The sequence below is a fragment of the Chinchilla lanigera genome, unplaced genomic scaffold (assembly GCF_000276665.1).
Source record: "Chinchilla lanigera isolate Chin_1 unplaced genomic scaffold, ChiLan1.0 scaffold00049, whole genome shotgun sequence".
Classification (NCBI taxonomy): domain Eukaryota; kingdom Metazoa; phylum Chordata; class Mammalia; order Rodentia; family Chinchillidae; genus Chinchilla; species Chinchilla lanigera.
The window spans coordinates 8,409,225-8,436,894 of record NW_004955450.1 but is presented as its reverse complement, the minus strand read 5'-3'; the positions used below and the strand labels follow the sequence as shown (position 1 = coordinate 8,436,894).

Genomic DNA, 27,670 nt, shown 5'->3' with positions numbered 1-27,670 from the left:
ATGCAGGCAATATTGTATTGAGGTCTTGCGTGTATCACAGTTCATATGTAAACACCCCCTTTGTAGCCGTCATCTCTATAGCTAGCTCTGGTGCAGAAAGGAGATTTATAAAAAACTACTTCCTTCAGGCTGGAACAGAATTTGACCTGGTTTTAAAGCAAAATATAAAGTGCCTTCCTGTGTGGTAATATGTAACAGTATATTCTTCTATACTGTTTTTTCCTCATTGTCTAATGCATTTTTCAGAAAACTTTTGAGGGTCTGGGGATTTAGCTCAGCAGCACAGTGCCTGCCTGGCAAGCGCAAGAGCCTGAGTTCGATTCCCGGTACCGGAAAAAAACCAAAAAAAAGAAAGCTTTTGATAACCTCGAAAGCTGTTAGTTTCTAGGATGTATATGGAAAGTCCTTTTTTCTGTTTCTGCAACTAAAATGGCATTTCTCAGCTGGGCGTGGTGGCGCAGGCCTGTAATGCCAGCACATGGGATACTGAGGCTTGAAGACTGCAAGTTCCAGACCCGCGTAGGCTGCAAAGTGAGTTCAAGACCAGCCTGAATTACGTAGTGAAACCATGTCTCAGAAGGACAGACAAACGAACAAATAAATACATGGCATATCTCTCCCAGTTTGGCCTCAGAGAGTCTATACTGAAAAGGAAAGAGAACATGCCAGGTCCCTTGTAGCACTTGTGTGTGGTTTTTTTTTTTTTTTTTTTTTTTTTTTTTGGTACTGGGAATTGAACTCGGGACCTTGCGCTTGCCAGGCAGGCACTTGTGCCGCTGAGCTATATCCCCAGCCCTACTTGTGTGTGTATGTTCATTCTTAGGCTTTTATGTCCTTTCTGAAAGGGACCAGGGTGCACTTTTTACATTGAGAGCAGACAGCCCTGGGTAGCAGAACGCGGGTCATGGCTCTCGACAGCCCTACCTTGTAGACAGAGTGACTTGAGGACACTGATCACATCGAGTCTAGGGCCTCCGCAGAGTGAGCCGGGGTGCCGGGTCCGGAGAAAATGCTTTGGGAGGAAGAGCTGTTGGTGTGGTGACCGGGTGCTGCGTGCTGTGTTTTGATCTTTAGCTGCCTGGCAAATGCCGGTTTCCATCTTGCTGTCAGGTGGCTACTGAGGAGGAGGAAGCGGTAGCATTTTTCTGGGCAGTAGGCTGATTGGACCCCTCCTAGAGTCCCTGGGGCCTGATCACCCGGCAGGCGGACAGCTTCAGAACCGCAGCTGGATGGTAGGGGCTGGGCCCACAGGTGTGTGGTGGGGGAAGATCCAGGTGTTGGAACTAAATCCCCTGGTTCTTCCGTAAACATCCCCAGAGCATGTCCCGCAAGCCGGTTCTCTTCACAGGAGGTGTCTGGCCTGGCAGCCCTGGGGCCAGCACATTGCCTGCATCTGATTGGTCAGCAAGTACAAGGCCAAGAGTAACCGAGAGCCCTCCCCTTTCAGATTGTCACCTTGGGAGGCTGTGAGCATCGCTCAAATGTTTTGAGCATTTTTCTTTCAACTGTGTACTCAGTTCATCAGACGTTACTGACACATACTTACCTTTAGAAGGATGGAGTGTCTAACTAAATATTCAGATATAGCCAGAAGTCATCTTGGTCCAGCGGGCAGATGGGAAGGGGAGGTGATCTGGCCAGCAGTTCCATCTTGGGTTAAAAATGAGATCTGATGTGAGATCTCACGTGATCTCTCTTTTGGTTCTTAAAACAGTTTTTGAAGCAATGTTTCAAAACTATTTTGAGGAAGAGAATTTTTTTTTTTTTTTGCAGTACTGGGGATCAAACTCACAACCTTACGCTTGCCAGGCAGGTGCTTATGCCACTGAGCTATATCCTCAGCCCAAGGAAGAGAATTATTGAAGTTAGTACATTGTTTCTGGATGTGGCCCCTTTGCGGAGACTTGAGTGTACACGTTCTGGTGATACATTTTGTTCTTTGGTTTTTTGGTTTTTTTTTTTTTTTTTGAGGCAGGGACTCTATGCAGTTGAGGCTGGCCTTGAGCTCACTTTGTAGCGCAGGCTGCTTCATCCCCCTGCTTCAGCCTCCCGAGTGCTGGGATTACAGGCATGCGCCACCATGCCCGGCACACCTGGTGATGCATTTTGTAAAGACATATTCTTCTCTAGTGTTAATACTGTTACGTTATTTCAGAATAACCTGAATCACCACTGGAGGCTTGCTAGGACCACAGAGTAGCCCATACAAAATGACAGTGTTTGAAAAGAAATCTGCTGCTGGGTGGAATGGGAGATACAGAAAGATGTGTACTGGAGTTGCTTTTCAAGTTCACCCTTGTGCTAGGCTTCGGGCTCTTTTTCTGCAAAAAGAAAAAAAAAGGAAATAACAATAATGATATCCACATCATAGGCTTGTGGGAAGGTGTTTTTTGTTTTGTTTTGTTTTTTTGTCTTTTTAAGACAGGGTCTCGCTATGCAGTTCAGGTTGGCTTAAGCTCACTTTGTAGCCCAGGCTGGCCTCAAACTCACAGTGATCCTCCTGCCTCAGCCTCCGGAGTGCTGAGGTTACAGGCATGTGCCACCACTCCCGGCACTTGTGGGAAGGTTTTAAAGGTGGTATTACATATGATGCACCAGTCACAGTGCCTTGTGTATAAATAGTGTTCAGTAAACATCAGCCATTTGTATCATGCTTCTGTGGTATGATAGGTTGCCTTAGAGAGAGGAAGAATGGAGAGATAGCAGGGGACAGGGTGGTTTTTAGGAAATAAAAATGTATCGATAGGAGAGAAGGACCAGCTTCTCCTTGGTTTTTAAAATTCCCAGACATGCTTTGTTGTACTCCGGTTATATTAACTTTAACTGGATGCATGTCATGAATGACATGAGCAGTATGTTGATTTTCCTGCATCCCTAAAACAAAGTTTTAGGTCTTTCTGGAGATTCCGATTATATTCCAAACAAACAAAAGCAAAACAGTGTACTAATAATTCCAATATCCCCCAGTAACTATGGTATTGAGGGTTTAGATATCAAGCTGTAAAAATCCCAGTTGTATGATGTTCCCAGGCAGCACAATTTTTGTACTTTAAAAAATGCAAATCTTATCCCGTGGCCTGTGTTTCGTTTTAAACAGATGAAGACGAAGATGGCGATAGAATTACTGTGAGAAGTGATGAAGAAATGAAGGCAATGCTGTCATATGTAAGTACGTTACAGATGAGGACTCTTTTTAAAAATGTTAATGTAATTGAGGATGCTGCTTTTTTGGGCATGGGGAAGACTGCAAGTAATCACGATTGCCACAACATTTTCTGAATAATAGATAAGGTTTTCAGAGATTTCCTTATGTGAAAGTTAAGGGCATTTCTTTTCAAAAGACACTTACTGATCCTATCATGAACATTAAGAATAATGCATCTTAATGACTTTTACATTAGGTATGGTGCAGACTAAATGGACTATCAATTTCCTGTATTTTTTATGCAGTACTTAAAGTAACGGCTCATTAAAAATGAACCCCTGGGCTCTAAAAATTTTTCAAAATCTACTTTCAACTGGAGATCTCTTTCACCCTTTCAGACTATAGTTATAATGTAGCTGCGGGCTTAATATGTATACAGGATTTAAAGATGTACTGTCAGTTATTTTACTTCTATCCATCTTCCTACTCATACCCCAGAATGAACTAGAGGGTTACTTATGGATTCAAAGTGATGCGAATATATCTGGGGAAAAAATTATCTTTTGTATTTCAAATTCTAGTGAAAATTTGCTTTAATATTTGTCTGGGACTGAAATAAACCAGAGAAAAGGGTACATTTCTAAAGCTTTAATACAAAGCTTGAAAAATTCGGCAATGATGAGGAAACATAGCTTCCCTGACCACTGATACGAGCTTTCATCTCAATTCTATTTTATTTTATCAGAGTTTATAATCGGTTTACAAAACCTTTTTTAGTGACCTCTTAGAAAGAGGATTGGAGTAGAAGTAGAACACAGCTCTTCTCTGGCTTCCTGGCTGTAGGGAGATCATTTAATCTTTCATTTGCTATAGATGCCTCATCTGTCGATTGTGGATAATAATACTTTTCCTTTCCCACCGCACAGGGTCATTGTAAGGATGATAGATGTGAAAGCCCTTTGAAAAGTCAAAAGTTCTATACAAATGCAAAGTGGTGTCTTGGTTGAATTAGGGCTCTTGCTTTTCATGGAGACTGTAGTCCCAGCCAACAGTTAGGGTGTAGATTTTTGAGAGACTTCTGCTTCAACAAGGATTGTTTCATTGTAATGAAAACTGTAAACTATCTATCCGGGGTTTCCGCCAATAGTTTTAATTTAGGATAGGAGGAAAGAGAACAAGAAGGATGGCATGATTAACAGAGCGTTACATTCCAACCAGCACAGAGTAGGAAAAGTCAATTTCCCATTGACTTCCCATTAACTTATGTGGGAGTCTTTGTGTACTGTGACTTTAGAGCTGAGCTCATCAGTACTTGAAAGGCAGAGCAGGATTGTCTTCAGAAAGGTCTAGCACGAGTATTGATGGATTGACCAGCTCTCCTGGGAATGTGACATGCTTATTTTTAGAAAACAGGCGCACATAGGGGCTCTAGTTTTTTCACATGTGTCTACTGCAGAGAACTGACATGAGTATACTTTCATTGTGTATATAAAAGATATATACTTTTCAGAAGAGCTTACAAATTGTGCTTTTCTAGAAACCATACTGTGTACAATCATAGTGATACTAATAATCGCTTCCATTTCTGAGTGCATGAAATGGACCAAGTACATAAGGTACTGTATCTTTTTTAAGTTTTGATAATCATTGTGAAATAGGTACCATGATCACTGCTTTTAAAGGAGGGAGCTCTGGTTAAAAGACATGTCCATGGCCTGTAGTCCTAGCTACTCAAGAGGCTGAGGCAGGAAGATTTCAGGTTTAAGGACAGGGAGGCAACTTAACGGTAGATAACTTTGTTGATAGAGAGACAGAGATAGAAACAGACAGAGACAGAGACACACCTACTCAAAGTGTTACTACTGTTACTGGATGGGGTCTGTGGAGGTTTCTTTACACGTACAGGTGATCTGACCAAAGTGTGAAAGCACGGAAAAGGCAGTGAGAGTGTACATTTATTGAAGGGAGAAAAAAGTACATTCTACAGGGTTAGAGTGGGTGATAAAAAGGCTCAGTGCCCTAAGGGTAGAGAGAAAGAGGTTGTTAGTGTCCCAAATACCTGGATTGGCCTCCACCTCATACGTATTTGGCGTTGGGACAGTGGTCCTATCAAAACTCACTTGGTCTCACACCAGATGTAAATAGTCCTGTGGAAAAACTTGCTTAAAATGAAGGGTGGGAAACAGTGTCTCTCGACGGGTCTCACCCATATGTAAGTGAAGGATTGAGAACAGCATCTACTGACTGGTCCTACAGACATGGCCAGATTCACACGAAGAACTGAGAATATTGCTTTCTGATTGGTGCCCTGTACGGTACTCGGGAGCCAGCATTGTGTGCATGTCTTCTTCCTTTGGGAAATGTCTCACCCAACCTATTAGCCACGGGTTCTTATGATCTTCGACACCTTCAACCCAATTGGTTGTCTGGTTTTCCTCTGCTTTATTATTTCCTCTGCTCTATTCCTCTGCTCTGTTTCCTCTGCTCTATTCAAATAGCTCTTACCTCAGAGCTATTTGAAAATACAGAGCCTGGCCTGGTGGCACAGGCTTGTAGTTCTAGTACTCGGTAAGCTGGAGCAGGAGGATTCCCATGTTGGAGGCCACCCAGAGATACATAGTGAGTTAAAGATCAGCCTGAAGTACATGGTGAGACCTTGTCTGAAAAACATTGTAGCTTATTTTTTCAAATGAAGTGTTCAATTATTTTGTTACATGAAATACTAATGATGATTATATAACCTTACATTACATATCATTAAACTTAAAAATCCTCAAGATTTCTTGAGAGGTATTCTTTAGTCCAAAAAGAGCATATAGCTCACTCATCCCCAAATTTATTTCATAATGAACTCGTTGTCATTTTTAGATGAGGACAGATACAGGTGTAATAACTTTTAATTTTGCCACATAGGAACATTCATAAAATAAGTAGATTAGTACAAATTATCCTTTGGCATTATCTTATGAAGAAAAATAGTAGTAGTAATTTAAAGAGTAAAATTGTGCAGGGTGCAATCTCAGAAGTGAAGGCCAACATTTCTTAATGTGAATATTAGTTTTATGTAAAACTCAACTTATTCTTGGTCTTTCCTAATTTGCTGTGGATGTCATATACATAGTACAGTTGGGGCTACGGGTCCATTCCCCACCCCTCCACTCACCTGAACCTGGACACCACCCCCCCAACCCTGTCCTAAGGCCTATTATGTAGAGGCAGAGACAAGAAAGACAAAGATCCCTGGGCCCACCTTGGAAGATGCTGATGTCCCAAACCAAGACCCATGCATGCCAAATCTTCCTGTGTGATCTTTCCTTCCTTCGAATTCACTGAAGCTCATGCATATGGGCTGCATCCCCTACGTCTGATTATAAGTGAATTATGGGAAAGGACATACGCAGTAGACCTAGCCAACCTGACTCGGCACCCTGTCGATTACATAGTCAGTCACGCTCTGGGAGACCCAGCGAGAGGTGCCCTAGACCCAGCGCAACATTTTAAATCTTACACCCACTTGTGTCATTTTTCTTTCCACCGGCATAAGCCCACTTGTGGAGCAAACCATCACCTAAGTAACTTCATTCAGCTTTGCTGCTTTCTCCTTACTATCACATTCCACATTTATTTCTTTATTCCCTCACGCACAAGAACCTAGAAACCTGCCCAGGATCTCATCACCATGGCAACAGATGGATGAAAACTTTTTTTATGACTTGATATGGGACCATGGATTGTGGTGTGGCAGGTTGGGCCCAGCTTTCCTCTAATTCATCTCACAAAAATTTACAGGTAGAACATGAGCACCCCTCAGCCCTCTACCCACTCTGCCTTTTTGATGCTGAATGTTTCAACAAAATATTTTGAAATGAAGATGAAAATATCTCTGAGACACAATGCTTTAGGTCATTTGAACCTTGAATGGATTTCCCTTTCTTCCTGTCTCTTGCTGTTGCCCTTTGTTTGTGTAGAGTGAAGCTGTCAGTATTTAAAAAGGTAAAGAGTAGTTCACAGAAAGCACAGACAAGATCACTTGACTCTCGTTTCCATCCGTCCTGGTCTTTAGGGTTGGAAATTCCTTTGGGGTCCAGTTTTGTCACAGAGAACCATTTGGACCTAGTTTCACAATAGATTTTGGTGGATAGTACTCATGACTACCAGCCTATTATTAAAGATTTGCATTGGTCCTTATTTTTTGGGTTCAATTTGGTTCTGAAAAAGTTGGATTCCCGGATTTGGTGTAGTGACATTGGGAAGATATTGACAGAGGACCACAGTTTTATTGTAAAGACAAAACAGCTTCCTGTTTTGTAGAGAATTCAGTAAAATTGTGGCCACCTTTGTATTTAACAGCCGTGTAGAGGGAAGCAAAAGCAGAGACCTCGTTACCATTGGCCCTTTAATCATTCTTTTCTATTGATTATTAAGGTTGAATGAATAAATAGCCTACGTCTCCGCATAAGAATAAAAAAATTGCAACATCTGAGCTGAAACTTGCAGAATTACCTTTTTCATCCCTTGGATGCAAGCATTTTTTGGCTTTGGGCCAACTCAAGTGTAAGTTTTTATCAGTAATTCAAATAGATTTTTGTATTAGACTTGAAAATGTTTCCTTTTTAATTGAAAACTTATCAATTATTTAAATGGCTTGCAGCCTGAGGCTGTTAATTTTATGAGCGCCATAGTAATGGCATTCAGTGGTTTTTGATACATGTGACACGTGGAATATCACATTGTGGTAAGGATTTGTCATGACAATAGGTTGTGTGCTGTTAAATAATAACCAGCATATTAAACCAAAGTCTGTTGTCACACATTAGTACAATTTTATGTAAGTTATTTAGAAGTTGTATTCTTTTCTTCATTCGATATATTTTTAAGAGATAATGAGAAGAAAACAAAGCTATAATAAATTGTCTTTTAAGAAAATGTAAAGTAATTTGGTCTCCAAGGAGATATTTAATGTATTGAAAGAATTCAGCAGCCAAGTGTTATTACAGCAGCATTGTGGTAGCTCTCTGCATTTTGTTATGAGTTTGTGTTAATCAACAATCTGTTTTTATAGCGTAGTTTCCTGTAAGTTATGTTGTTAGAATATTCCACTTCTGGGATCACGGCTTTTCCTCTGACACTCTTGTATCTTTTTAATTCCTCCATAAAGTATTTTTTTAATTAGAATTTGAAATGCTTTATTAGGAAAAAATACACACAACCTACATATTCTGAAAACTAAATACCTGATCATTGCTAATAATTTAAAGGACTCTGTTAAATATTCCCTTAATGTAGTTTAAATTTTTTTTGTTGTTCTTGTTTTCCATTTTCTAGAAAGATTGGAAATAGTATGTTGCTTTTCTCCTTCCATGTTTCTGTTTGTTGTCTGGTAGTGTGTTTGGGGCCCAGTTCTAGGAGGGGAAATTTTAATAGTAAGCTTACGTTTTTTTCCGGTGACCTTTCATTGAGGAACTTAGCAGTATATCTTTCTTTTGTAAATGGATTCATATTTGCTTCTGCAAAATCTTGTGTCTAGTGGAGAATTTTTTTATACCTGGTTCTCTTGATTCTAAGAGTGGCTTGTGTGAGTGGAGCACAATATTAACAAGAATAATTTTCTTCATTTTGCTCATTCTCTCTCTTTATACCATTTCCCCCCATTGCCAGAAGAATGTGGGATGAATATTACTGTAATGCCTCCCGTTATGGCAGAGACCTTGTGTTTTAGTGGAGTGTAAGTATTCCCTTTGGCATATGCAGCCATCGTGTACCTTGTTAGACGTTGGGTACCAGGAGGGAACAGTACTTTTTGACCTCTGTAGCACCCTGTAAATTGGGCTGTGATTAGCTTTATCATAGCATGCAAAACTTGGAGATAGCCACTGAGATCATGCAGTTACTCACGGAGTTGGAAGGGAACCTTAGCGGTCTCGTCCACCTCTTTCATTTTACAGGTAAATACCTTGAGCCCAAGTGAGGAGAGCAGGTTCAGAGATGAGTTAGGAGTCATGTGGATAGTTGCAGGCCTGGAAACGGTCCCAGTGGCTGCCTGTTTTAGGTAGGAGGTATTCTGTTCTGTTTTTGTATCTGCTAAGATTTTGCTAACAAAGCTGTTTAAATACTGTGTTTTTCCTGACTACAAAGAACCATGCTTTTTCTGACTACAAAGAACCATGCTTTTTACTAGAATGCCAGTGTACCTGAGTTTAAATAACAGTGTAGAAAATGCCTTGTGGACTTCTGAAGGTTCAGAAATCTCATCCTTACCGATGAGGCCAATTTTAACCACAAAATTTGTTTTGCATACTTAGGAGTTGAATGTTTAACAGAACTTTTGCTATCAGGAATTTTCTTTAAGGAGCAAAAAAATTGGCCGCTTATTTTCCATATGGTACTTTTAAATATGCCCCATATTAAACAGATCCTATGTGGACCTAGTTTGTAGGTGACAGAATCAGCCCAGCCTGCGGTGGGTGTTTAGCCCCTACTTCAGTGCAGTTCATCTCAACAACTGATCATATGATGTGTTTTGCAGGCAGGGAGGCGAATGGTAACAAGAGCAAGAATGGGGAGCTGACGGCAGTCATTTGTTTTAGAAATTACTCAGTTTATACATTCAAACAATGACACGTGCCAAGGCAAAAGTAAAGTTTTTATCTTCCTCTCTCCTTCTAGAGGAAGAACAGAAGTTATTTTCCGAGAGCTGGATTATTTTAACTGTCTGCTTTGGGTTTCCTGGGATATGTAGATACCCTTGAAGTACTGATGGGAACGGAGCAGTTCTTTATTTCTCCCCCATTGTGAAATGTCTTGGTAGCAAGGAGCAGAAACATTGCAGTTTGCCCCAACAAGGGATTTATTATGCAGCTTTTGGAAGATAAGGGTGAGCAAACAGGCCCCAGCCTCAGTGGCACCAGAGCACTCTGGGGACTTCTCGAGCAGGAGCTTTGTACCGCCAGTATTTTGTCATTGATGGGGCTCTGCTCCCTGCTCGGCTGCCTGTCTGTGGAGGTCTCAGTATAGCCGGTTTGCAGGGAGTGTCCCATGCGGCCTGCCTTCTCCGAGGCCTTGATCTGCTTTATTTCAATGAAAAGTTCTCCGAAGCTATTGTTTCAGCTTCTACCCTAGAACTGCTACAGTTAGAAGTTAGGTGAAAGGTCAGTATAGACGTTGCCCTAAGCTAATCACGGTGACAACTCTGGAAGCTTCACCTGAGAAGATGCCCTCAGTTTTGGACCCACTACTGTGTACCGTTTTGAATTCGTCCTGCCAGTACACATTACCTTGTACTTAGCCAAGTTGCGTGTCATCTGCTATTGGCTGCCCAAACTTCTGTTCTCACTATCTGGAACTCCCAGAAGTCCTTTGTGGTTTTATTATCCAAAACAAATAGTGTCATCATTAAACTTGGCCAACTTGCTGCTGTTTTCCCTTCCAGATCATTAGTTAATACATCCATCCAGTAATCTTGGCCTGTAAACAGTCCCCAGAGTTGGTCCCTGTTGACCTTGTCACTGGAAGATCTTTTTCTTTCTTGTCATCTACTCACATGTGCAGGCCCTTGGTCTAGAATCAGATAAGGAAGTACTTCGAAGGTGCATTACAGTTTCCTTGAGGTGGGGCCAGAGAGTTGTTAGGAAGCTAGGGGACCTGAGGCCAGGTAAGTAGATGCACAACTAACTTGGTCTGCAACACAGATTGGTTTTCTTCCCTTCTTCCCTCTCTCCCTCTCCCTTCCTTTGATTTTTTTGCTTTTGTGATGCTAGAGATTAAACACAGAGCCTTACGCATACTAAGCAAGTGCTCTACCACCAAGCTACATACCCGGCTGTGCTTTTTTTTTTTTTTTTTTTTTGACTACTGGAACACGTACATGTTTGTGAGCGGTCTCCATCACAGAGGAAAAGCCTCCTCATGGAAAGTGTGAGGAATAGGGGCTGGGGATTTAGCTCAGCGGCAAAAGCACCTGCCTGGCAAGTGCAAAGTCGTGAGTTCGGTTCCCGGTACTGGAGAAAAACCAAAAAAAAAAGAAAGTGTGAGGAATAATCAAAAGATGGTGTAACAATGACACATCTGAGTAGGGTTGTAATTGAACTGATAGCCCTTTGACAAAGTTAAGACTGCAAACAGTTGGTTAGTTTATTGATTATCACTGTAATTACTGACTGAGCTACCAGTAGTTGGGTATGCTTGCATTACTGGCAAAATACGAATTTGAAAATTGTACTGTTGGTAGGAAAAAGCCAGTGTGTGTGTTTCTTATAAGTGAATTACTGTGCGATTTTGTTCTCCGTTAGAAAGCACACTAAGGAAAGCTTTTGTAAGCTGTCCTGTTACAGTGGATAGAAGAACACTAGAGATGCCGCTGTGTCCTTGGTGCGTGAGTAGGTCAGGGCCTCGGAGTCCTGAGGGTGTGTGTGGTCATCCTTCCTGCCTTCTCCCATAAACATTTGTGGAGCACCCGCTTCGTGCCAGGCACTGCACGACGGTGGTTTCCAAAGGTCTTGGAAGCCTGGTCCTTTCTTTGGAAAACCTTCTGCAGGTTGTGTGTTTTTTTGCCAGCAAATTCACATAAAGCAGCATTGCATATACAGTTTCAGGAGCCTCAAGGAGGGAGCTCCTAAAACTCTTAGAGACCCTCTGCCATTAATACTTTTGTAAGCTGAGCAAGGTAGGTAGTTTCCTGATTTTTACAACAGACGGTACTGAGGCACAGACACGGTGTCTTTCTCTAAGTCACCGCTGGTAAATAGAGAGCTGGGGCCCCGGATCACTCACTCACTGAGTTGTTACTCACCCGAACAGCCAGTTTCCACGCAGCACAGGTGTGCGGGACAGAGCACCCAGCTCAGCGCTCAGCGGCTGGGGGGTGCGGTGAACACACAGTTCCTTCCCAGTGGGAGCTCTTGGTAGCAGAAAGGAAACAGAGATCCGTGTGAGAGGACAAGAAAAACTCAGGCAGAGTGACCGATGACATGAGCTCAGAGGCGTGGCTAACCTAGCTATGGGGACCCAGAAGGCTTCCTGAAGAGGGCAGTGGCCCAGTGGAGTAAACTAAGACCAGGAGACCGAGAAGAGCGTTTGGGGCTGAGTGAGCGTGTGGGTAAGAGTGAGCGTGTGGGTAAGAGCGAGCGGATAAGAGTGCCTGGTGTGTTCAGGACTGATGTAGTCTGGGGACTCTGGGGGATAGAGTGGGTCACTTCACTGAGGGCTTTAGGTTGCAGCCACATCCGTTTATTTTCTGCAGGGTGGCTGGAGGAGACCAGTCTGAGGCTCAGAAGCCACCTGGGGCGGTTTAACAATTCTAGACAGTGGTGCATGCAGGGCTGGGGAGGAGTTCACTGAGATGGGAAGTGGGGAGGATGTCAGGTTGCGCTGAATGTAGCCGAGATGATGTGGATTACTTCCAGACTTCTCGCTTTGAAAACTGGGTGATGGAGATGGTCTTTCTTGATGTAACAAGCCCAGGTGGCAATTTAGGGTCTGAGGGAGGGTGGGAAAGGTGGGGAAGTGCGTTTCGGACCTGTTGCATTGGGGGAGGCTTTGGACAACCACTTGGATATGTTCTGAGTCTTAGGAGAGAAATCTGGGCTAGAAATAAAGATTTGTGATTCATCAGCTCCTAATTAGTCTCAATGGCTCCTCTGGTAATTGAAACCTTTGAAGTGGCGGAAGTAACTCAAGGAGAGTATATAATGAGAAGTGAAGGTTGGTGAGGAGCCACGGGGAACTCCAGCACTTAGAGGGAGTGGGCGCAGGGCCTCTAAGCGGGAAGCTGAGTGCGGTGGTTGGACTTGTGGGGGGAAGGGGTGAGGGGGAGGACTGAGTGAGAGGTCACTGATGGCTTCCTGCTGCTTCGCCATCCAAAGGATATGACTGAACTCGCCCGGGGAGTGAGTGACCCCGCCAGAGCTCTCCACCAGCCCAGCAGTCTACCCCGCAGCCTGTCTGTGTGGTTAAACGCTTGAGGAATGAGATCTGCGAGGTCACTTACCTGTTAACTCTTGAATGGTAAACGTACACTTACTTTATGGTCTGAGTGCGGAAGCTAGAACAGGAAGTATTTTTCTTTGCTCACTGATAAACCATTTGCCCCCTCCATTAAATAGAGGTGATGATTCTCCCAGAGCAGGAGTGTGAAAAATTAAATGCACATGGATAGATGTGTAGTACTGAGCCTAACACACAGACACTCAGGGGGTGAGACTTGTTTCTCTCTCTCTGTCTCTCCCTCTCTCTTTTTCTCTCCCCCTCTCCCTCCTCTCTGCAGTGCAGGGGCTTAAACCCAGGACCCCAAACATACTACGCAAGTACACACCTCTGAGCTGTCTCCTTAGCCCTCTTTCTTATTAGAGAACTTGTGCCTTGTAGAATTAAACTGTGTTGTTTTGGAACTCAAGTTTTTTATAATGCAGATTTCCAGGAAGAGGAAAATTTAATTATTGATTGAACTGTGCTGCTAGTTAGGTTCATAACGAATAGGAACATTGTTTGGATGAACTTGCAAACAAAACAAAGCCAGAAATTGTACTTGTTATCCCCTTGTCGAATGTGGCTTTCTGTTTCAAATTAATTAGATTTTTGGATAACTATGCTAAACTTTGTCACATCCTTATTAAAATTGTTTAAGGATTTTGAAGAATATCTCAGAGGGACTCTGAAACTAATCTAAGTCTGGTGCTGGAGATTCCATTAGCAGTTGTAAAACTGATTAATCTTTTACCCAGTTAGCTTATTGATTATTGCTGCAATTACTGCATGTAACGGATTATGCCACAGACGCTAGCAGAGAATGTGTAACTGCTGCTCCAGTTTTCAATTTGAGCACAGTGTTTTGTGCTTTATATACATAAATATTTCTGTGTTTTTAAATGCTTAAACACTGAGAAATATTGTGCTTGATATTGTTTCTTTTTTTTTTGAGACAGGGTCTTACCATGCAGTTCCGGCTGGCCTTGAGCTCACTTTGTAGCCCAGGCTGACCTCAAACTTGCAATGATCCTCCTGCCTCAGCCTCCCAAGTGCTGGGGTTACAGGCGTGCACCACCATGCCTGGCACTTGATATTGTTTCAGTATTAGACATTTTTTTAAAAAAAACTTCTCCACTAATATTGAATGGTAGTTTACCAAGCGCCTTCTCTAGTTCTGGCTGTTGCAGTTTGGTTTTTGAGCCTTACGATGACTCCATGTAATAGGGTAAATAATCTTACTCTCATTTGGAGGGAACCTGTGTTCAATAAGGTTAAATGACTTCCTGAAGGCTACGAGTTAATGAGTAGCAGAATCAAGATTCAGCCACATTTCAGTCAATAAATATTTATCAAACATCTAGTATGTGGAAAGTTTTGTATGATAGGAAATGAAAACCGAGGCAGGATTATAAAGCTTAAGAGAAAGAAGTTGTTTGGGTCACTTCAAGTTATGGCCCCACTACTGCTGATGGCAATTGGTCACTTTTCTGTCCAAACCATGTGAAGTATTTTAGTATATAAAATTTAGGGGGTTTTGTTGTTGTTGTTGTTGATAGTTTATTTTTGGCTAGAAGCCTTGTCTTTGTCATTAGTGGTTATTTTATTACTGTAGTTATACCTTGGTACTCCACCATTTTACAGCTTACCAAACATGGTGCTACCCGTGTTGATGTGAAAGTGCTGTCCCAGGACTCCTCGCTCGCACGGGGTCTCACGTGCATGCTGACACTTGGCAGTATCCATTGCCTCGTGACTTGCTCCACTTTTCAGCCAGAACAATTCGTTTGGTATCCATTGTTTTTTGTACTTGCCTCCCAGAACCAACTACGGATGCCCACTGAGGCACCACTGTACTTAGAATCAAATGGGAGAGAAGCCCTTTAGGGGAAGAATATATTAAAGACACTGAAGAGAGGCCCAAGAGCTGAAACAGCTTACCCTGCAGTTTATAAATTGTCTTATCTGTTTTCCGATGAGAGTCTCAAGCTGTCGTCTGGGCAGACCTCAACCTCATTTACAGCTGGACAAAGTGAGGTGCAGTAGCACCACCTCTAGGATCATGTGCTAGGGAACAGCTGGTGATGACACTCCAAGTTCCTACCTCATTTTACCGGACAGCACAGGCCTGCTGGCCCTGCAGGACTGCTTTGTGCCAGGAGGTATCACACATGCCCCAAATTTTTATCTTTGTTCCAGACACAGTGACCAGAGCTTGGTGGCCACCTGGCCCTCAGCAGTCAGGGGTCCTCAGAGGTTCTCAGAGGTCAGAGGTGCAGTGATCCCACACTGTGGGTTTGGTTACTACGTAAATGTAGTACGATGGAAATGTAGTATGATGTGGCCTTGCTGGTGAATTACTTTACTGTAGAACACAAGGTTCTCTCTTAATATAAACACAGATCAAACTGAGTATGTCAGCAGGTGAAAATATACTTGGGTTGAGAAGACTTCCAAAAAAGGAAAAGCAAAACCTAACCAATTACTTTGGAGAAGCTGGTTAAGTAATGTATCAAATATGACCGTGACTATATTGATCATAGTACAAAGAGATCCATATAGATTGCTTACACATTCTCAGAGTGACTACAAAAGTATACATAGTTTGCCAGTTTGGCTGGCCCAGACCTAAAATGAAAGGGAAGCTATTTTTATTTATTTATTTGTAAGGTAAATAAATAAAGCTTGAAAACAGGTCAATTTCATGCATGCAAGGTTTTATAGTAGGAAAAAAATACATTACACCTCTACTGACCCTTTACCTTTGAGGTTATTTCTTTTCAAACTTGACCCCAAGCACCAGTCTCAGACAACTCGATAATTAATTTGTTAGACAGAGCATAAGGATATTCTGTTTTGATATCTAGGATGATGACAAAGTAGTAACTGAAATTACCAACCTATTGTAAGTAGCAATTAATTAAAGGAAAGTATTAACTATGAGAGAACACCACCACCACTGTTGTCTCGTATCAGTATAAAAAGGCGGTAATTTTTTTGACAGCCACTGATTGGAAAGTTGCTTGCAGCCTTCCAGAAGCAAGGGGGTACACGCTGCGGATCAATAACCGGCAAATTTCCCATTAAAAAGAATACCTGAGCTATGTTCCAAATAGCCACTGGCATCTTAATTTTCCACTGAAACCTCCAATACTTGTGTGCTGAGGACAAGGCATTTTCGGACAATTTTTCCAGGCTACTTGTTAACAGTTATTGCTGTCCCAAAAGGTTGGCGGCCTACATGATTGATACTTCATTTAGTTGTCATCGCTGTTTGAGTAATGGCGAGTGCTATATTTCTCTGGTTTTGAGGTACCGAGTCTCCTGAAAAACATGGCCTTGCTATGTTCTCCAACGTGTGAGTTTCCCGTATGTATATGAGTTGTTAGGTCCACAGAAGGAGAGGATCGCTTTCCTGTGCAGTTTGAAACCCTTTGAAGAACAGGCTTACTTACATCTGTCCATCGCTACCAAAATTCACCTTCGCCTTATTTTATTAGGGCACAGAGCTTAGACTTACTAACTTGTGATTCCCAAGATAATGTGGAATTTTATAGCTCCCTTTCATTTCTAAGGAAAACCAGTCTTGATCTTGTAATAATTTTAATGTACATTAAAGCAGTAGGAAACCATATGTATCTTGTAAAAAGACACTTGTTTTAGACTGTCAGAACATGATAATCCAGGAAGAATTTGCTTATAATTTGGTAGATAAATAATAATGTGTTTTAGTATAGAAACAGCAAAGATGAATAAGAAGTCCTGCTTTTTCGGTGGGGGCGGGTGGTAGTAGTGGTACTGGGGATTGAACAAACCCAGGTCTTTTGCACTGAGCTACATCCCCAGACCTTTTTACTATTTATTAAATTTTGAGACAGCATCTCACTAAGTCACCATGTTGCTCAGGTTGGACTTGAACTTGTGATCCTTCTGCCTCAGCCTTGCAGAGTGCTGGGTTTACAGGCATGAGCCACAGTACCTGGCTAGGAATCCTGCACTTTGACAGTCTCTCAAAATACAAAATCAGCAGCTTTTGTGGGTGATATTTTTCCACTGGAAGCATCATTTTGTTGTTTGCTTAGTATTGAAAGAAGTGAGTCCAGAACATCTCCAGACTAAGTGGGCCATGCTCCTCAATTCGGATATTAAGGAAAATGGCCATCAGACCACGATATGACCTACTTCATGATTTGTGTTTATGAGGAACAATGAAAGCTATTTTACTGAGAACTTTATTTCCTGTGCCCGGAACTTTACAGCGAAATTTGATCCATTCTCAAGGGGTTTATAAGGCTCAAGCATAAGAGGTATGTTGGCTTGAAACTAGGCTGCCTTTTTATCCTAATACTTGTGTCATTTTTGGATGAGTCCTACCTTAGTTGCTGCTTTCAGTCTCTGTGACTGGGATTTCCGCTGTCTGTGTTCTATGCACAGATGTGCATGATGTTTTGTTAACTGGCTTGTAGGCCTGAACCAAATGTGAAGCTTCTCATTTGGCTTTGTAAAACCCAGAACAAGAGGACAAGAGGCAATTTGAGCAGTTTCCACTAAAACACTTTTTGTGGCATTTTAAATGTATGCCCTTTAAAATATTTCTTGAATACTAATATGTAGTGTTAATCAGTATTTTTATTCTTTTTTTGGTCTTTGTCCGGTACCGGGAACCGAACTCACAACCTTGCGCTTGCCAGGCAGGCGCTTTGCCGCTGAGCTAAATCCCCAGCCCCTAGTATTTTTATTCTTAAAGCTAAGTGGTTGGTGTGGAGGATAACACTATACCAGCCTTCCAGTCCTGAGTAATTCACTGTAGGCATTTTGATGCACCAGTAGGGGAAAAGTACTCTCAAGGCTGATATGTGCATACCAGCAATTTACAAAAGTGCTATGAATTAACCAACCCGTAAGTGTCTGTTCCAGTATTCATACATTACTGAGTAATCTTTTTCTATAATCTCTTTGCAGTATTATTCCACAGTAATGGAACAGCAAGTAAATGGACAGTTAATAGAGCCTCTGCAGATATTTCCAAGAGGTAATGTTGAACAAATTCTAATCAACAATGATTATTTCAGTAAAGTGTTTCATCAACAGTTATGTTTTCCAAAGGTTTAAATGCACATAACATGATGTTTAGCTCTTAATTTGAAAAAAACAAAAGAAGTATTCATTATCGTGGGGATTGCAGGCTACATTATAGTTATAGCAGATAAAATATCTAATTTACTAAAGTAAATTAAACTAACTAGATGGTTTTTTGTTTTTGAAGTGCATACTTACATTCGCTTAAAGAACTCTTTGGGGGGCCCCATGGTTTCTAAACCACGTCAAATGAATGATTTTAGTTCAAGATATTTATAAATTGTGGCTCGTGATGGTCGCCAAAGCTGCTATGGAGGAGGAAGCTTTTGGCTAGTAGTACATAAGCTACAATGTACAGAAAAGAGGGAAGAAATTTGGGTAGAATCCTGGGTGCTTGGTTTTGGCTGGGGGGTATTTTCTAAATAATGGAGAAATCTTCTTAAGTAGAAATTTTATTGTTAATTCTCTAAAAATAAGAGCTGATGAGGGTGAGTCTCATTGAATCACCTGTCAGGTAAATTTCTTCTTCTTTAGGTTTGGCAGTACCAGCCTTGTATCAGTTATGATTGCTCAGCTGTGTATAAATGTTCCTTCAAAATTTGAACAATGGTGAACAAGAACAGTTTAATTATATAAACCATTAAGATGGAGTCTTCCACCCATTATATATTGCCCCACTTGGAATCTGTGTTTTCTAACTACTGGAACAGATAAGGAAATTCTCTAAGTAACTCCTCTAGAAATAACTTAATTGGAATAATTAAAAGTTAAACTTACCTTCGTTAACTAATACTGTACAAATAATCACAGTATGAGTTTTCCAATTAAACATTCTAGACTTTCATTACCTGTAACTCTCTGAAGTTTGAATGGCTCAATTAACCAGTAGGCTCCTGTCTGCCGTGACGGAGTCTCCAAAGACAGCTGGCCCGGCCAGCCCAAGAGCAGCTCCGGGTTCAAGAGCAGTCCTGCTGTTCCCTGTAAGTGGCAGGTTGAGGAGCGCTCACCAGGTTATTAATAACCTATTAAAATGCTGAGGAACTGAATAAAATTGCTTCACTGAAGGCCAGTTATCACCCAAACTAAGGATTAGGATTAGTCCAATTCTGTTGGACTGGAAAAATAAACATCAAAACAGGGAAAAAGAGTGAGCGCGAGAGAGGAAGTGTCCCCATTTCTGTGTATTAGACACTAACAAGGATGCAGATGTTTTCTTAATGTTTTCGGTAAATGAGAAATTCGAGCAAATTTCAAAAATCATTTCTCCACAAGGAATAGTTTTTTACAAGCTAAAAATTTCCATTAATTGCTTCCCAGCTCTGGGTAGCAAATCCAGCTACAGCATCCTGGAGAGTTACTGTTCCAGTACCACAGGGCTTCATTTTCCTTTATAGTAAAATACCTACCTCTCTTTTCCTGAAATCTTCTCAAGTTCAGGTTGTCTTCTTTCCTTTTGGGATCAGCCCTGTCAGTGTCACCGTGTACCGCTATGCTCCCTCCCGCGGTAGCAAGGCCCAGTTTTAGACGTGGCGCTGCAGAGGCACCGATACTGTCCACGCGCCGTTATCTTTCCCTCCCAACAGCACTGCCTCGGTTGCACTAGGTATTATTCCCTCGGCTGTGTGGATGAGACTTTTGAGGTTCACAGAGGTTAAATCACTTCAGGGTCACACAGCATATAAGCGATTGATACACCCTCTGAGTAAGAATTTTACTTAAATTATAATTTGCTGAAAGTGGAAAGACATGGAAGTTAAAATACCACTGCAGCGTGCATGAGAGTAGCTTGAAACCCCGTCTCCCTATCCCAGTGGGGTTCTGTGTGCTGTGACTCAACTCCCTTTGGTTTTTGCCATCTTCTGCTTTTGCTACCTTTCTACATCTATCATATGGAGATAAGAGAGATATGAAAGGTGCACAATTTGAATAGAGACACATTGGGCGGAATTACCTGATCTACCTATGGTTACAGGCCTTCAAACCTTAGATTCTGTGTCAGGCCCTGTGTTAAAAAGAATCATTAGACTGAACAAGTCCGATGCAAAGGAGGTGATGATTCTGTTCTAGTGACATGTTTTCCCCCTTCTGAGCAGCACAGTTGCATGACACAGTCCGCTCATAGCTAAGTCTTCTGTAGTTAAAAGATGTGTTAAATATTGAGAAATATGAAAATTCAGTAGCCTTATAGTAACTTCTGGCTCATAAGTTTAGAATATATGAGGTTCCTGGGCTTTCTGGAATGCATTTTTAAATTCCAGTTTAAAGACTTGAGAAGCAAAGCAGATGTTTAAATTAAAGATAAGAGTTTATGCCTGTCTGTACATTCCTTGAGTGCCCTGGATACTTCGCTGGAAATATTTTAAGATGTTGTCTTGGAAGTACTGGGTCCCTCAAGGATCATGCACTAAATATATGTGACTGGTTTGCTCAAAAAGTTAATCTCCACTGGGTGGAAAACATGTCACTAGAGCAGAGTCATCATCTCCTTTGCATTGGACTTGTTCAGTCTAACGATTCTTTTCAACACGGGGCCTGACACAGAATCTAAGGTTTGAAGGCCTCTAACCACAGGTAGATCCGGGTAATTCTGCCCAATTATTCAAATTGTGTACCTTTCATATCTCTCTTATCTCCATATGATAGATGCAGAGAGGTAGCAAAAATTAACCCACCATAGGCACATACCTATAATCTTAGCTACTTACAAGACGGAGGCAGGAAGACCACAGTTCAATAAATTTAAAGGGCTGGAGGTGTAAGTGGTAGAGCGCTAGCCTCAAGTGAAATGCTAGGTTTAGTTGCCAGTATTGGGCCAAGAAAAAATAAAATTAATTTCCATGTTAAGGAAAGATTTGGAGCCTTAATTTTAATGTATTTTAGAAAGATAAGTAAAAGCCCTTTATTAAGATTTAGATTTTCTAAATCTTAACATTTTCTAAAAGTTTTACATTTTCTAGGAAAGTAAGAACAAATTTGAATTTACTTGAAATACACAGAATAAAAGCAATTCATGCTTTGTAATTATTACTCACATCTTATTAAGCAGCTCTATTTTATGTCAGAAGCAGAGAAAAAATACATGTACATCCAAGGGATAAAAAAAAATCAAATTCATCCTCCCCTAAACAATCAATCAAAACTGACAGCCCCTTAACATACAATTTGTAGGGCATTGTAGTTTTCAAGGGGAAGTGGTCTATAACATGGGCTGGAAGCTTTCGTATTTTTAACATTTGATGCAGAAGCATCTGCTGAATTGGAAAAGTACTAACCTGTAACTCAGGAATGAAATAATTCATGTTATATTTCCTGGCCCTACATTTTCTTTAGATTTAAATGGTAACAGATGTCAAGATTTGAAATAAGTGTAATGAAATTAGTTCTGTATGTGTATTTTGATAATAGTTGTTTATGGCTATACGAAATAGTATTCGAACTCGAGGATCCCATTGTAGGGACTCTGGCAATCCTTTTGGCATTAAAAGATCTTTTTTCTATTTCTCCTCCAAAACAAACAAAACCCCGAAAATCTTAGCTCTTCTCAAAGTAGTTTAACTGGTAGCAGATATAATGTAATAGACTGAGGAAAGATTGCAGAAATTTGAATTATGAAAGGAATCTAATCATTTTAGCTCAGTTAACTTGATTTTTATGTTTTAAGCAGAAATTGGAATTTATATGAAGTGGTGTCAGAAAGCTCTTTGCATTTATAAATGCTCACTCCTGCAAGTTAAAACCCTGGTTCATAATTCCCACTTCGGGTCTGGGGAGCCACTTTTCAATCATTTCTCTCTGCTAATTTTGGTGTCACCCTCATTTCTTTTTAAACGATTCATTTTGAGCAAATTTGTAAATGGCCCTGATGTGTTCTACAATTTAGTCAATTACTGTTTCAGCCTGCAAGCCTCCTGGGGAACGGAACATACATGGCCTGAAGGTACGAATTTCAATAATTGTTTCAGTAAAGTTAGATGGATTTGTAATGCTGTGTTCCACTTATTGAAATGTCAAATAAAACTGCACTTTCTCAAGCTCTGACAAGCGATCTTTTTTTATTTTTTTTTAAATGGGAGGTGGAGGGGGATTCGTCTGTAGAATTTGCCCAGTATGTGTGTGAATTTGTATACTGGGCTTTGGTGTTGTACTTTTAATTATTTGGAATTGTTGGGTTGGTCAGTTTCTTTGGGATGGACTTAGATAACTAGTTTCCTGAAAGATTTATATGAGTGAGATTATAGTCATCATTTCAGTGATTAATTAATCGTATAAGCGTATTGCACACAGAATATCCCCCCTCTTCTTTTGACATATTTATGCTAGAAACATATATCTAGTTAATGTCTTTTCATTGTTCTGTGTATTTTGAAGTTTGGATTTCTGCTTAAAGCTTTACATCTGAAGAAAAGCTGGCTATTTTATTAGGCTCAAATATTTTACGGTGAATCACTGAGACCTCAGTTTTTAGGGAGTGAGAAGCAGTCTGTAGTGTTCCATTTGGTTGTAGAGCTGGGAAGATACGATACCCTGAAGTTCACTGCTATACCCTGGATGTATTCTCAGTGTAGATTTTTGAGCATATTTTCTGAATCTGTGCTCTAGATAGTGAGTTCCACTTTCACTCTCTTTCTCTCCCTTTTTAGGACTGCCTTAGTATTTGAATAATGACAGGGATAGAGGATTATATAATATACGGATTGTACAGTTCTGTAACCTATATACCGAATAGACTCCAACCGTGGGTCTGTCTAGCAACAAGCTAATTAACCTTCATAGCGAAATGAGAAATGTATGGCAAATTATAGGTTAATTAGAACCGTGTCCTCAGAACACAGGACTGATCAAGATTCTTTCTTTACTTCTAGGTGAATACCCGGGCCGGACCCTCGCAGCACACCAGCCCGGCAGTCTTGGATTCACTTCCAAGCAATAGGTGAGAGCCAGCCAGGGGGCTGTGGCCTGACACAGTCACGTGCAAAGTCGGAGCTGGGGGGAAGCGGCCTGTGGGATGACCAGCCAGCGTGTAGAAGTGGATTCACACCGGTGACTGAAAAGCCAGCACCGAGCCGAGCCGCTTCGCGTCCGCATTGAGGTTCGCCTGGGCTCAGGGCTTCAGAGCCGCCTCTTCCGGCCCAGATGCAGTTCATGTTTCTGCTTCCCCTTTGCTGCCTCTCCCTCCCCATCACCCACACTCCGGGCTCTGTGTCCCGGGGGCTTCACTGCAGTAATTTAAAGTCTCTCCTCCGAGTCCCTTTACTTCCCGTCCCTCCCACCGGAGTCACTTCCCTGACTGCTCTGTTGTGCGGCAGGGTATCTACTACCAGCTCTGAAGCACGGCTCACACAGTTCATCCCTGCTCAGCCGTCAGCCTTGTTACTCACCGTGGGTCATCTGCCCGCGCTGGGGTGGGCAGGGCTTAGTTCTCCGCAGCAGGGCCTCGCAGCTTGTCTCTGCTGGTGGCACGTGAGCCAGGCCCTGCAGAGTAGGCGGGCCAGAGGCACCCAGCTCTAGGAAAGCAGCGCAGTTCAGAAGAGGCATTGTCCATACAAGACTGACCTCGAGCCCGAGGAAGATAAAATGTTTTAGATCAAATGTCATCATGATATAAAAAGCACAGTGGAATTGAAAAGACGGTAAGACGGAGAGGCAGGGTAACTTTTTAGGTCTCCCACATTCATTGTAACAACAGGTGAGAATTAGTGTGGATATTTAAAAATTACCATGTGCGTTCATGTTGTTACGAGATCATTGCACTGCATAGAAGTTCAGAGAGCATCTGATACTCTAATGGTTCTTAGCTGTTTGTGGTATCTTCATTTAGGTGTGTGATGGCCTCCCAAATTGTAATGATGGTTTGCTGTAGTAGTGTTTCCTGTTACAGGAGGAATGTTATTTGAAAAAGACCAAGAGCTGATTCTAATATGCCACCTTAGGTTGGCCGTGCTCTTTGCTCCAGGTTGGTGACTAATCAACAGGTACTGAGTACCTCTGACTCGCTAGGTGCCATCCTGTGCTCTGGGAAGCCAGCGTGGCAGTTACCCCTGAAGTTCGCCATCCAGTGGGTGGACAGGCAGAACAAAGAGTACAAGACAGTTACACTTTGTGGTTAGTCTGGTGAAGGGGACAGGCCAGATGCCAGGGGATGACCCTAGACAGGAATGTGCTTTGATTTAGACTGGGTGCTCAGAGTGGGGTCCCTGGGGAGAGTGATGTTTCCATCTAGACCTGAGGGACGAGCATAAGATAGGGCCCTGCAGTGGGGAAGGAGCCCGGCGTGCGTGTAAGGAGCCGATTGGGCAGAGAGAGCCGCCGCACTAGGACAGGAGATGGGATGTAGACAGGACGGCTGGCCTTTCCCCTCCTGCACTAGGGAGCCCAGGAGAGGGCTTGGCAGCAGCACGACAAGGCAGAGGAGTAGGAGAAGCACCCCCAACCCTGCGGCCTTTGATGCTGGGTGCCCCATTCCTTGCCAGACAGGCACCAGGCCTTTCTGCACAGCCCCGGGGCAGGAGGCACTTTATCGGCCAATGCAGCCCCCGTTTTCGTTCCACTACATCTTAAAAGGTCCTCTTTGCAAGCTGAGAATTCTCTCCCTTTAGTGCCCACTTGTAAAGGTTTGGGACTTGCTTAGTCCTCAGAAGGTGCCGGTCTCCTCCTGCAGATCGTGGCTCTTCCCATCGTCTTCTCACCAAGCACATTTCTCGGACCTCCCTTCCTTAGCACCCCACTCCACCCCACACACACGACATCTGTTACAGGAAACCTGCCTGATGCCTTTCACTTCTCCCTGACGTCGTGTGCTTTCCGAGGGGCCCTGAGTCCACCCATGCGCCAGCACCCTGTTGTTCCACAGCTGTCCAGGCTGTGCCGGTCATGGCCACCGCCGCCTGGTAGCACCCTTCCTCCATCCTTGCCCCATTCGAGCCCCTCCTCCACACGGCCACTGGAGTGATCCAACAAGTGTATTCATCAGTTTTTCCTTACTGTAATTAAATCCAGAGGCAGCTGACTTTATGCGTTGAGAGGACTTCTTAGCTCGCGGTTTTGGAGGCTGAAAGTCCAGATGATGCCACACAGGCTCTAGTGGCCCCCCGGGCTCTGTCGTCTTCTGACAGGGTGCAGTGGTGGGAGCCCGTGCAGGAGTGAGTGGCCAGTCCTTTTTAGGGCACAGCCCCAGTGGGCCCAAGGACCTTCCCCTGGCAAGGTTCACCTCCTTGCACAGACCTGTGGGGGACAAGTCAAGTCCAAGCCATGCAGTAACACCTGGTGGAGCTATCATCCTCTGTTAAAGCCCGTCCCTGCTCTTCACTCCCCATAGTGCGGGGAAACCCCGCAGGTGGCGAGCTGCGGCCTCTCACACTGGGTGCTCTGTCCACTCCAGCCTGGCTCACGCACACCAGGGCCCTGCGTGGGCCGGGTCCTCTCGCCACTGGGCCTGCGCGTCTGCTGCCACTCCTTCCTGTCTGCCTCCTTCTCTCATCCCACCTTCACCTTCGGTCGGCCTCATCTCGGTCATCTTTGTGGATTGTGGTAACTTCTTTTAAAAGCTGTCCTCAGTTACCAGCCGCTCGTCACCTACGCCGGGAAGTCCGTCTGTGATTCCTGTAACTGCGCCCCATGCTCCATCTAGAGTAGCAGCGAGCACACTGTAGATAATCACCTCTAGAAGCTGCTGTCCTCCCCAGTAGCTTCTGTGCTCCTTGAGGGCGGTGATGACAGCATATTCGCTGTCAGAGACTCAGTTCTTGGCCACCATGCCTGGCACAAAGGAGGTAGTTAAAGGAATGAATGAGTATGTATTGTATTTCCATTCCCTTTAAATCTCATCTCTGGATTGACTTGTCTCAACTTGATCAGCTTTTCTGATGTCATTTCTGGGTCCTTTTTATTTATTTTTTATTCTTCTGATGTCTCCATGCTTCTCTATGTGTCACACCCAGGTGATAGTTATATGACATTTAAATTTTAAAATGTTTTCAGAAGTGATTTTTTGATAGCTCAGGTCACTGTGACCATATAGATAAATGAAATGTTGAATAACCTGAGCCACAAAGAAATTTCTAGGTTACAAAATGATGGGTTTGGGGCTGGGGATTTAGCTCAGTGGCAAAGTGCCTGCCTGGCAAGTGCAAGGTCGTGAGTTCGGTTCCCGGTACCGGAGAAAAACCAAAAAAAAAAAAAGGTGGGTTTATCTAATTTTTTTTTTTTTTTTGCTTTGTTTTGTTTTTTGGTGGTAGGGATTGAACCCAGGGCCTCCTCACACATGGCTAACTGACCGTGCAGTCACTTACCACTGAGCCATACCACCAGCCCCACAAAATTTTTTTTTAAATCCGATTAAGGTGGCAACCACATATTGGCATGATGAATGAAATCAGTTTTCTTCTGTTACTTTCAGAGCATGAATTGGTCCTCTCTTTGCCTTGGGTGAATGACTGTTTATTAAACTGAGCTTACTAATGTATATGGTGTTCCTAGGCCATCATTACCGAACTCATGTCCCATAGCCAAGGCGGGTCCTTTCCTACACAGCTTCACTTTCTCCTGTAAAACTGGGATGATTGAACTTTCCATCTGTCTACCTCTGGTGTTAGTGAGATTGATGAAGCTGTGTTAAGGAATCATGTTTTGTTTCTTGGATGGAAGGCGTTTGTAAATGCATTGAATCAAAATGTTACTATTTTAGGTGTATGACACAATGGAATATCTGGAGAAACAATGGCCAGGCTTTGTTTGGTTGTACCTTTACAGCAATTGGAACTATCAAATTGGGAGTCACGTATAGACTGCGAAGAGGTCCAGAAAAGACTCCCTACACTAGGATTTAACTATTTCCCAGAAAAGAGAGGTGTGTGTTTATGTAAGAGATAGACTTTAGGCAAGATCTCTGTGTTAGTTGTCTCTATATAAAGTAGACACAATAACTACATCTAAGGAGTGTAGTTACTGTGAGGATTAAATTTGGGTAATAAGTAATAGAATTTAGCACAATACTTAGCACTTGTCATCACTCAATAAATAGTAGTTATCATTTTGTTAAGTGGACTGATCTTAGGCATTGTTGGTCTTTCGGTGTATGTTTCCACTTTGGTCCCATTCTACAGCACTCTTAACTGCCAGTCTAGTGCATAGAGTCTTAGACTTGAGTGGCCATAATTTATTAAAGTCTCTCACCCTTAGGTGAGGTCATGTCTTATAAGACCTAAAGTAGAAATTGAGCCTCCATAGTCTGTTTGGACTAGATTATGCAGAAGTTTAAGACGTGTTTAGAAAGAAGAGTAATTATAACTTGAAATGAATGCATAGTCTCAGAGTTTGAGAAGTCTGAGTATATTAGAGGTGCCAAATGGAATGCATATGAGGTCCTGAGACCTTTTTCTTTCTGAGGTGTTCATGATCTTTATGTCTTATTATGTTACTATGCCAACTGCTACAACATAATAACAGTCGGACCAGTGATCATTTAATGGTGTGATCAAAAAAGAAAGT

The 27,670-nt window shown here is 42.4% G+C and overlaps 1 protein-coding gene across 7 annotated transcripts in view; it reads left to right on the top strand.

Annotated features, from left to right (window-relative positions):
* Positions 1-27,670, top strand: part of Map2k5 (mitogen-activated protein kinase kinase 5) — a 250,682-nt gene that overhangs the window by 21,364 nt on the left and 201,648 nt on the right. For all 7 annotated transcript variants that reach the window (XM_005393687.2, XM_013518967.1, XM_005393686.2 and 4 more), the window contains exons 3-6: positions 3,098-3,165; positions 18,068-18,137; positions 22,081-22,121; positions 23,047-23,114. In XM_005393687.2, the coding sequence (XP_005393744.1) occupies positions 3,098-3,165; positions 18,068-18,137; positions 22,081-22,121; positions 23,047-23,114 (247 nt within the window). The remainder of the gene's footprint in view (positions 1-3,097; positions 3,166-18,067; positions 18,138-22,080; positions 22,122-23,046; positions 23,115-27,670) is intronic.